Below are 12096 nucleotides of genomic sequence, written 5' to 3' on the forward strand. Positions count from 1 at the left end.
GGTGTCCCCAGTCATATCCAGAATGAAAAAATATTGGGGAGGGGGAGGTATGCGGGGAGGTGTCTGCCCTTCTGCCTCCCCACTGCAGGATTATGGAATGGGAAAGAACAGAGAAGGGAGTCGGAGTGCTCTAGCTAAGAGTCCAGAGAACCTGAGAGTGAAGGTTAGGGGCGGGGAGGAGAGAGAGAGGGAGAGTGTAACCAGAGACCCCCCACTCTGTCCATACTGACACAGCAGCCGTTTCTCTGCTCTAATATCTGTCCCTGCTGCACTGGCATTGGGACAGCTCAATAAATTAAAAGATGATAAGATTTCTGTCTCCCTGCTCAGACAGTGTTGCTTCTCCATCCCAGGCCAGAGACAGGGAAGGGTGATTGAATGGCAGGTTCTTGGGGCAGAAGGGGCTTGATGGCACTTGGAGGCTGGCGGAGAGGAAGATTAAAATTGGAGGGGTTGGAAGTTAAGAATCATCCAAACTAGATATAGGGAAACTGTGTCATCTAGGCCCAGATGCTTGACGGTATCTCTGTAACCACCTCCCAATGATATAAATGGAAGTTAGGCACCTATATACCTTTGAGGATCTGGACCCTCGTCTGTTGGGGCCTGTGCAGGGTTATTCCCTACAACACAGGCCCTAGAACAGCTTTGTGCATTTTAAATGTCCCAGATGACAAGACTGCTACAGCAACCCGTGGGAGACTATTCTATGTTCAAATCTCACTGTGCACATAGATGCCCTCACATTCAGTGTAGGGTTTGGGTTTTTTTTAATTATTTCCTATTACTCCTGGTTCTATCCCTTAGCCCACCCTCCCCCCTGGAGCATTTGTTCTCCATCCTTGATGTTTACACTCTTGTAGCCAGTAATCATTTCACGCTATCACCTTCATACCCATCATTTAGTCAACCTAGGGTTACTACAGCTCTTGTATTTCTCATTTCCTTCTTTCTCCTGAAAACCAATTTTTTCATCATGTCTACAAGTAGAAACTTTTATAACTCATCGTAGACAAACTAATTTAATGAAACCATCTGGAAACGTAAATGCCTTACTAGGCAACCTTCCTATTGTCACTCACATGCCTTCCTCTCTGTCATTTATCTGTTGGGAGGCTTGTGGGAGCCCAGTGCTTGTTTCATGTCAAATTTAGATTGCAGGCTTCTCTGGGTCCCTTGTTTTGTTGAGGCACCTCCCACTTTTGGGTGCACAGAAATAACAAATAGTCACATCCTCCACCTCCCCAGTCACTTTTGTGGTTCTGAAAACCCTGCACTTTGGTAAGTAGGTGCCCAGAATGGAATGCATGCTCTAGGTCTGATCTCACCACTGCTATCTTTTGATAAACTCCAGCTCCCTGTTCTTCATGTATGGCCCCAAACCACAGTGGCCTTTATGTCCTACCATATCCCATTTTGAAGATGTCTAATCAAGTTGCTGTTCTCTACAGGCTTAGTGCTTCCCAGGTTTCTCCCTACTATTAAATAATTGTATTTTGCCTGGACTGAATTTTTCCCAAGTTAAAACATTTTTATCCTATTTTTCTAATCTCTATAGGTTGCTTTATTTCCATGACCTCAACGCTGATTGTAATTCCTTCCACTTTAGCCTCATCTGTGAGCATCATTAACATACCACTTGTCTTCTCTTCCAGATTATTACCAAAGATCATAAATAAGAACAGATGAGACCCACGCCTTGATACTTTCCCAGTGCAACATGTCTTTGTTCTTCTGCCAGATTTCAACCCATGCAAATGTTGCTTTCCAAGCTGAATTTAATTCATTTTCCAAATTAAGATCAGAGTTTCTGGGAGAAACAGAAGACAAATGGTAAATATTTTCCTTAACAGTGCCCACTATTATCCCATTCATCACCTGTTGTGCTGTGGTGAAGTAAGCATGCAATATATACTTTGACCCCTGGGCAGAAGATAATCATAGAATATCAGAGCTGGAAGGGACCTCAGGAGGTCATCTAGTCCAGCCCCCTGCTCAAAGCAGGACCAATCCCCAACTAAATCCCCAAATGGCCTCCTCAAGGATTGAACTCATAATCCTGGGTTTAGCAGGCCAATGCTCAAATCATTGAGCTATCCTACCCCTGTAGACAGTGCAGCGTCACCCTAAAGCCCTGTGCATTCAGGCACCAGCAGTAGTTTGTGAAAAAAGTGCAGCTCAAGGTTGCTTTAAGGACAGGTAGCAGCACAGATGGACAATGGAAGATGTACAGATGGACAGAAACTATCCAATTGATAGATTTGTAAAAGGCTTATTTATAGGAACCCCTTTGGCTAACATTAACTTTTTGTGTGTCTTCTTTTCCCTGAAAGCCTTAAGTGATCCTTTTAGGGTTTTGTTTGTTTGTTTGTTTTCTAAATCAAATCTTAACAGTTGCTTATTAAAGCACTTTGAAAATGAAGAATGCAAGCAACAGGAACAGCCAGAGGAATATAACATTGGGTGCTTACTACTGCATCTTCTACAGTTCTCCAGTTACCTTCTACACTGCTGGATTTTAATAATTCTTCCATTGTACTTCACTCACAGATTTCTTCACAAATTCTGGACAATGAGGCAGGGAAGTACAATGAGAGGAACAGACAGCAGAGGAGACAGTGATAGGTGTTTTCGAGGGAGATGGGAGGAAATGGCTCCTTGACTTATCTTCAGTTTGTTTATAAACTCTTTGGGGCTTAATCACAGAAATGGAGTACTTTTGGCACCTTAGAGACTAACAAATTTATTTCAGCATAAGCTTTCGTGGGATACAGACTAACACAGCTGCTACTCTGAAACAAGTCATAGAAATGACTCTCTATAGAAGATTGTATTCTCTTTCACTGGTAATGGGACTGGGTTTTATCCCCTCAGCCTTCTGTGCATGCATCTCTGCAGCCACCGTGTGGCTTCCCATGGGTACTGCACTTTTGCCCCCAAACATGGGTTCCAAAAATACTAAGAGTACGGGACAGGGAGATGTCATTCAGGGGAACCTTTGTGATGCCGATTTCTGTGAAATTCAGTGGAGTGAGTGGCCTCGGGGAAAGAGATGATTAAAAAACCCTCTGCCTTATTCTCTCCTTGGTGTGGCTAATTCTTATAAACAGACTCACAGCTTTAATGGCAGGTGCTCTGAACAAAGGATACTACCTTCACCCTTGTGGGAGATTTTCCAGGACCCAATTCCATTCACACCCTACCAGGCATACCCACACTCAGGCTGATCACTGCTGTAAGGAGGTCTGCATCATACTGCAGTCCCACTGTTCCTCAGTTGGGCACTCTCCCTACACCAGAATGCCTGGGCAGTAGCACAAGAACACAATTCCCCAAGCAGAGGCCCTGGGCACTGCTGAACAAAAGTTCATTCATAATTCTCTTCATACACACAGTTCCAGCATGGGGGTAAAAAACAGAGGGCGCAGTGTTCCAGACAGGAAATGAGACACAGATATAACCAAACATGAACTCTGTATTTTGGCATCCAGAAGCAGTACATACAGGCATACAAAAACAGTATATATGAAAGTGGCAGTGACATTGAGACCTGGTGCAGCTCTACTGGAGTTCCCTTCACCAAACAGAGAGGAGATGCCGCATTGACATGCGTCCATTGCGAAACACTGTATTACTTCTGAGGAAGGAGCACCCAGAGGAAGACTTCTCATCCAGAGAGGAAATATCCCGAGTTGCTATCTTGAGCTCCAAGGTAAGTGCCAACTGACAGACATGGTCACTGGTATTCTGCTCCTCAGCTACTGTGTGTAGGATATATATCTGTGCAGCACACCTTTTAACTGAAAAGAATATGACCTTCATATCTGCTAGGCAGAGCAAGGAGGAAGCAGACAACCAGCCTTCTGCCCTCCCTCCAGAAATATTTTAAAATTATTGTAGGTTGTTTTGTTTTTGTTTTTTTTTAAATAAGAAAGATCCCAGGAAAAGGAGAGACAGAGTAATCTAGATGAGGGGACTGCTAACACGCTGCCACAGGGTAGGGAAAAAGTAGGCTCAGAAATTCAGACCTTAATCCAACACTCCTGGGATTTGCTTGCCATGAAACACACAAGAGGACAACAAAGGGAGGGTGTAGAATGCCGTTTATCTCCCTGATCACACCCCAGGGCAGGTCCTGAAGTGGGAGACAATTACAGTACAGTAACTTCTCGCTTAATGTTGTAGTTATGTTGCTGAAAAATGTGAATTTAAGCAAAATGATGTTAAGTGAGGCCAATTTCCCCATAAGAATTAATGTAAATAAATTATATACACACACTATAAGTTTTAAAGAACAATTTAATACTGTACACAGCAATGATGATTGTGAACCTTGGCTGAGGTGCTGGAATCAGAGGGTGGAATATTTCCCAGGAAATGCCATAGTGCTGAATGATGAACTAGCACTCAGCTGAGCCCTCAAGGGTTAACACATTGTTAATGTAGCCTCACACTCTACAAGGCTGCACAAATGGAGGGCAAGGAGACAGCATGGCAGACAAAGACACATTGTGTGTGTGCACGTTGCACATTGCCCCAACTAAGTACACTGCCTTTTTAAGTAGATCAGCAAGTGGAGACAGCAGCTGCTGCTAGCAAGCTCCCTCTGTCCTGAGCTCTGTCATGTCCCCCTCCCCCTCAGCTTTATGGAGATGGGGAAGTGGGGTGGAGCAGGGGGGAGAGGGGACACCCTGACATTAGCACCCTTTTCTCCCCCACCACACAGCAAGCAAGAGGCTCCCGGGAGCAGCTTCAAGGCAGAGGGCAGGAGCAGCACATGGCAGTTGGAGGAGGGACAGCTGAACTGCCAGCAATTGATAGTCCACTGAGTAGCTGCCACACACGGAACTTAGGGGAGTGGAGAGCTGATGGGGGGCTGCTGGTCCATCTTGGTTCCAAGCCCCCACCAGCTAGCTACAATGGGTTGCTCTTTCTGCAAGTGGAGGACAAAGCAGGCGACTGCCAAACAACATTATAAGGGAGCATTGCGCAACTTTAAACGAGCATGTTCTCTAATCGATCAGCAGCGTAACAAGGAAATAGTGTTAACCAGGATGACTTTAAGTGAGGAATTACTGTACTGGAAAAGAGAATGCATAGATAGATTCTAAAAGATGGAGTGTCCTACTCCATCTCTTCTCTCTGACTGGCCCTGTGTGATGGCACTGAACAGTGGACAAGCAAAGATCTCTAGCTGCCCATAGTTGGGGAGCAAAAGTTAATGGGGGGGGAGTGAAGCTGAATTCTGCAACTCCCCCCTTTTTTAAAGAAACTTTGAAAGGAAAGAAAAAATCACTGTGATGAAGAAACAAAGTAACTGGCTCTTTGCAAGGAAAAAGATTTATACATTTCTTAAACAAAAAACAAGGAATCCACAAGCTTGGGACAATTTATAGACTCATCAGAAGCCTGCTGAAGGATTTGAATGGTCAGAAAACCACAGGAATTAGATGTGGGTGTTACAAAAACTGCGCACTAGCTCACATTTGGAACTCATGAAGGAAACAAGCCTGGAGTTCCCAGATTCAAAATATTTCCAAGACAGAATTAGACTTCTAAAATAGAACCATACTTTTGCTTTCAGAACTAGATCTCAACAATGTCTTTTCCAGTTAATCTGACTCTCTCTCTATGGCTACAGAAAACACATGCAAAATATCAGGACTTAAACCAAAAAAAAAAACAACAACAAAAAACAAAACACCAAACCAAAGTAGATGAGTGTGTCAAACTTGGGTGTATCCTGGAAATAAAGAGAAAACCTTCACCATGGACTTTCAGTGGTGAGAGATTCTATTTTACTGGGAGGAAAGTCTCTCCTGACTTCAGGGTTGGGTATCCCTTCCTGTCCTTCATAGCTGTAGACCCTGCTGCTTGGGAAACCAGGTAGAGAACTTTTTAAAAAGTCATAACAAGTTAAACAGTATAAAAAAATTAAGCAGCAATTTATAAAAACGATATAGAACTTGTTTTCTTTAGAAACAGACCCAAGTTTTCCAAAATTTAAAAAGGAAAGGCTGATTCTGATTTCACATTCCTGGCTACCAATGTCCACAGGTTTTCTTTTATTCAGAATGTGCTGCCATCGCTGCCCTGATTCCTCTGGCCCAGCAGCTAAAAGTGAGACAAGCCAGTGGAACATTAAGATTTTAAACTTTGAACTGAGTTGAGGGTCACCAACAGTTGCAAGATTCTCCCAGACAGAGAGGAGTTAGCGAGATTCACACAAGAAGGAAGAGCATCCAATCTTGAAGGGACACTTCCTGTTGCGGGCTGCACTGTCAGATGCCCAGACTGATAGCAATAAAAGTACGGCTGTCCACATTAAAGCTTTGTCAGAACATCCATCAGAGCAAGAACAGCAGTGTTAGTTCCTAGGAACATAGCCAGGGAATAGGTAAAGGTCTTGGCAGAGTGTGCTACAGTACTCTGACATCTCCTTGCATCGGTGGAACTCTGTGCCAGGGGCATAGCCTTCTCGCTGCTTGATTAGTCTATTCACCTGAAAGATGAAACAAACAGAAGTGGTTTGAGAAACAAAGGAAACAGAGCTAAGGAAAACTTCATTGCTGGGGTATAAGTGATACAAGCCACAACAAACAGATCAACCAGTTAATCCAATCCAAGGTTCTCTCAGGTAGGGACACCACAGAGAATTAGTTCTAGCGAACTGCCTCAATATCTCCTAGCAGAAGGCTCTGTAGATAATGGTGCAGGAGCAATGGATGTAGGGGGCTCTGCCATGGCCATTCACAGCAGGAGGTACCACGGAGCAGTTTTTCCTCCAACTTATTTAATTGCAGCCCCCCTTCTGTGTGTTTTTAGTTGTTTATGCCCCCCATGCCACCACCACACAAGTATATGCAGGCGAGTCTCATCTTATGCGGGGGTTCCGTTCCATAGTTAGCATGTAAAGCGAAAATCATGTATAGTCAAAATTATATTGAGTTGAATGGCGGCCGGAATCGCCCGCACTACAGTTACAGTATTAAAATTGTTATTTCTCTTTTTTTTTTTTTGCCAACCGCGCAAAGCTGAAATCGCATATGTTAAATGCGCGTAAGACGCAACAGACCTGTACCACTACCCAGCTGTGAAGGTAGAGTGGAGAATGGCAGCTGCTGGCCAGGCATTGCCACCCTCCACTGCTGCTGGCAATGGCGCTGTCTTCAGAGCTAGGTGCCTGGCCAGCAACCACTTCTCTCCTAAAGCTTTTCATGTCCCCTCAGAATACATTCTGTACCCCTCCCAGGGGTGCATGGCCCCTAGTTCGGGAACATCTGCTGTAGAGTGTGGGGCAGGAGCCTCTTCTTTGGGCAGTTCAGGCCTAAGAACTTGAAGCATAAGACACTGCAAGAACCAGGCAAATGTAGGATAGGGATGTCTCAGCTTACCTTCACCAACATGTCAGCCACATGCGTGTTTTGAGAATCCTCAGCAAACACAGAAGTGAGAGCCTCAATATACCAGGATCCACGCTTGGTATTTCGCATGGCAGCTGTGCCTGAAAACATAAAAAGTGCATCAGCCCATGGTGAAAATAGAGAGGGACAAACACAGGGAGATCCAGAGAAAGAAGTCTCTAGGGGACACACACAGGGGAACTGCTGAAGCTCAAAGGTGGTAGCCCTCCTCTAACAGCCTCACAGACTGGGAGACAGACACCTCTATGGGACCCTCCCTGGTACCTTTCAGAGAGGCATAGCCACAGATCATGTCAGAACGTGTGGGCAAACGCAGCCTGGGATTCTCCTCTTTGTTGGCATCACTCTCCTCGCAGCCTGGAGAATCAGAGCGCTCTTTCCCATCCCTCTGATCCACTCCCCGGTCTGTCTCATCTAAGCGGGGGTGGGGACGGGAGAGAGAGAGAAAAAAAGTGAAACAAGTTACTCCCAAATCTGTTGTGCAGTCTTCTCATATTCCCCCAGTCACTGAGCTCTATCTGCTTGTACAATCCTGGCTTCCTTTGTCCAGGACCCAATGCCATAGCTGTTAGCACAAAAACACTTCTCTACAGCTTCTGCATTTCTGTATCTGTGTCTTCTCAAATTTCAACAGAAAATCTTTTCCTTGCCTATAACATTTAAACTCCTCTTTCCTTCTACATTTGGTCTTCTGTGATTACTGGAAGCAATAGTAACTCTGTTAATATAGCGCTGACTAAGCCCACACTACTACTGTAGTTATTTTAGTATCACTGCTGCAGTATCACCATCTATTATTCAGTGTCTATATATTACAGTGGCATAGCTTTATAATCACTGAGAATTTGGGTGTGTTGGGAAGTTGCAGCATTCTCTTTAAACCTTGGACACAACTCCAAATCCCCACTAAAATCCCAAATCTTCCCCTCAATCCCAGGATAGCAGGATGTTTCAGCTAAAATAGCAGTTCATAATGTCAACAGATCCAACAGAATCCATTTAAAACTATTAGTTTTCTCTATCTTTAGATGAAATCAGGAATCCCTGCATTGGCTGCACTTTTGGACAGATTCTCTATACAGCCATGAAGACTAGAAATACTATTTAAAAATTAAGAGCCTTGACACTGCATGAATAGCCGGGGATACCAAAAAATGCTAGCGTACAGCTCGCTGCAATGAACTGACTCAGTCTGACCAGACTAGGGATGACCTGAGTCTGCATTCCCCTCCAACCCCTACACAGCTAAAGGGGACCTGCAAAGAAAAAAAATATAGTGGTTCTTTTTTAGTTCTTTATAATATATGAAGACTGAAGGGATTTTGGTTCTCTTTTTAATGTTTTTTTCCCCTCCTGACTGTTTTCTACCTTAGACATTTCGAGGATATAAAGTCTAGTGTCTTCACTGCTTTTCACTAAGTGCTCTTTGGAAGACTCAGCTCTAAACTGCAAGCTCTCTCAACCCTTCAATGAAAAGACCTGAAGGGGAGCATGGGAACAGAGATTGCCATACTGAATCAAACTCAAGATCCATTTAGTCCAGTGTCCTGTCTCTGACAGTAGCCAACTCCAGCTACTTCAAAGGAAAGTGTAAGAACATCACAGCAGGCTGATGGGAGATAAAGTCTCCCCTACATTAGGTCTCATGCAGGTCTTTAACTAGCTTAAGGATACTTAACATCCCTTCCAGAATTGTTAGCATTAGTGGAGAACTCTGAACATTTTTATGGATAATCATGAAATGGTAGAGTTTATGATTCTAAGGAATGGTAGGAGGGAGAAAAGCACAATAAAGACAATGGATTTCAAGAAGGCAGACTTTAGAAAACTGAGGGAGTTGATAGGTAAAATCCCATGGGAAGCAAGTCTAAGGGGAAAAACAGTTGAAGACAGTTGGCTTTTTTTTTTCAAAGAGACATTATTAAGGGCACAAGAGCAAACTATCCCACTGCGTAGAAAAGATAGGAAGTATGGCAAGAGATCATCCTGGCTTAACCAGGAGATCTTCGATGATCTGAAACTCAAAAGAGTCCTACAAAAAGTGGAAACTTGGTCAAATTACATAGGATGAATACAAACAAATAACTCAAGTATGTAGGGACAAAGTTAGAAAAGCCAAGGCACAAAATGAGATCAAACAGGCTAGGGACATAAAAGGAAACAAGACAACATTCTACAAATACATTAGAAGCAAGAGGGAGAACAAAGACAGGGTAGGCCCATTACTCAGTGGTGGGGAGGGGAACAATAACAGAAAATGTGGAAATGGCAGAGGTGCTTAATGACTTCTTTGTTTTGGTTTTCACCAAGAAGGTTGGTGGCAATTGGATATCTAATGTAGTGAATGCCAATGAAAATGAGGCAGGATCAGAATCTAAAATAGGGAAAGAACAAGTCAAAACTTACTTAGACAAGTTAGATGTCTTGAAATCACCAGGGCCTCATGAAATGCATCCTAGAATACTCAAGGAGCTGACTGAGGAGATATCTGAGCCATTAGCAATTATCTTTGAAAAGTCATAGAAGACAGGAGACATTTCAAAAGGCTGGAAGAGGGCAAATATAGTACCCATCTATTAAAAGGGAAATAAGGACAACCCAGGGAATTACAGATCAGTCAGCTTAACTTCTGTAGCCGGAAAGATAATGGAGCAAATAATTAAGCAATCAACTTGCAAACACCTAGAAGATAACAAGGTGACAACAATTAACATGGATTTGTCAAGAACAAAATAGTGTCAAACCAACCTGACAGGGTAACAAGCCTTGCGTGTGGGGAGGGAAAAAAAAAGAGAGAGAGAGAGAGAGTGGAAGGAACAGTAGATGTGGTATATCTTGACTTTAGTAAGTCTTTTGATACTGTCTCGCATGACCTTCTCATAAACAAACTAGGGAAATACAACCTAGATGGAGCTGACCATAAGGTGGGTGAATAACTGGTTGGAAAATCGTTCCCAGGGAGTAGTTATCAGTGATTCACAGTCAAACTGGAAAGGCATAACAAGTGGGGTCCCACAGGGACTGGTTCTGGATCCAGCTCTGTTCAATATCAGCGATTTAGATAAAGGCATAAACAGTACACTGTGATAGACCCAAACCAGTGGGGTGCAGGAATCTGGTAGAGAGCAAATATACTGGTCACTGGATAAGTAGTTTTCTGTTCCCTGACTGACCAGAGCAGGGGTTGCACTGGTTCTAGCAGGTTCCTGATTACTCTAGTTAAGGAAGACAGGCTGATTAGAACACCTTGCAGTCAATCAAGGCAGGCTAATCAAGACATCTGGGTTTAAAAAGGAGCTCACTCCAGTCAGGCTGGAGGGAGCCAGAAGAGAGGAAGTGTGTGTGAGGAGCTGAGAGTGAGTGCTGCTGGAAGACTAAGGAGTACAAGTATTATCACACACCAGGAGGAGGTCCTGTGGGGAGGATAAAGAAGGTGTTTGGAGGAGGCCATAGGGAAGTAGCCCAGGGAGTTGTAGCTGTCATGCAGCTGTTACAGGAGGCACTACAGACAGCTGCAATCCACAGGGCCCTGGGCTGGAACCTGGAGTAGAGGGCAGGACTGGGTCCCCCCAAACCTCCCAACTCCTCATCAGACACAGGAGGAGTTGACCCAGACTGTGGAGAAGATCACTGAGGTGAGCAAATCTGCCAATAAGCACAGGACCCAGCAGAGTAGAGGAGAAACTTTGTCACAACACTTAAAGTTTGTGAATGATACCGAACTGGGAGGGGTTGCAAGTGCTTTGGAGGATAGGATTATAATTCAAAATGGTCTGAAGTAAACAGGATGAAATTCAATAAGGACAAATGCAAAGTACTCCACTTAGGAAGGAACAATTAGTTGTACACATACAAAATGGGAAATGACTGCCTAGGAAGGAGTACTGCGGAAAAGGATCTGGGGGTCACAGTGGATCACAAGCTAAATGAGTCAGTGTAAGTTTGCTGTTGCCAAAAAAAAAAAAAAAAGCAAACATCATTCTGGGCTGTATTAGCAGGAATATTGTAAGTAATTCTTCCACTCTACTCTGTGCTGATTAGATCTCAACTGGAGTAGTGTGTCCAGTTCTGTGCACCACATTTCAGGAAAAGATGTGGACACATTGGAGAAAGTCCAGAGAAGAGCAACTAAAACAATTAAGGTTAATGACCTGTAAGGGAAGATTGAAAAAATTGAGTTTGTTTAGTCTGGAGAAGACAGAGGGGACATACCAGCTTCCAAGTACATAAAAATGTTATTACAAGGAGGAGGGAGAAAAAAATTCTCTCATTAACCTCTGAGGATAGAAGCAGCAGCAATGGGCTTCAATTGCAGCAAGAATGGTTTAGGTTGGGCATTAGGAAAAACTTTGTCAGAGTGGCTAAGCACTGGAATAAATTCCCTCAGGAGGTTGTGGAATCTCCATCATTGGGGATTTTTAAGAGCAGGTTGGACAAACACCTCTCAGGGATGGTCTAGATAAGACTTAGTCCTGTCTTGAGTGCAAGGGAGTGGACTAGATGACCTTTTGAGGTCCCTTCCAGTTCTATGATATTCAGTCTCCTTTTGGATCTTGGGCACAATGACTGCCAGTGACAGAGTTCCACAATCCAAAAAAGTATTGCTTTATTGAGTGAAATGTCACAACTTTTAATGTAATTGACTTTCCCTTTGTCCTTTTGTTAGGAGACA

General features: G+C 43.7%; 1 protein-coding gene across 2 annotated transcripts in view; it reads right to left on the reverse strand.

The window, feature by feature from the left end:
• Positions 1–3455: 3455 nt before the first annotated feature.
• CASP2 (caspase 2) overlaps positions 3456–12096 on the reverse strand; it is a 31702-nt gene continuing 23061 nt past the window's right edge. The window contains exons 9-11 of one of the 2 annotated variants that reach the window (XM_032763971.2): positions 7689–7838; positions 7395–7504; positions 3456–6502 (exon numbers count right to left, since the gene is read on the reverse strand). In XM_032763971.2, coding sequence (XP_032619862.1) covers positions 6368–6502; positions 7395–7504; positions 7689–7838 — 395 coding nt within the window. In that variant the 3' untranslated portion in view covers positions 3456–6367. Of the gene's footprint in view, positions 6503–7394; positions 7505–7688; positions 7839–12096 lie in introns of those variants that run through there. The other variant, XM_032763973.2, reaches the window with a different exon arrangement.

This window comes from Chelonoidis abingdonii, chromosome 1 (genome assembly GCF_003597395.2).
Source record: "Chelonoidis abingdonii isolate Lonesome George chromosome 1, CheloAbing_2.0, whole genome shotgun sequence".
Classification (NCBI taxonomy): Eukaryota; Metazoa; Chordata; order Testudines; family Testudinidae; genus Chelonoidis; species Chelonoidis abingdonii.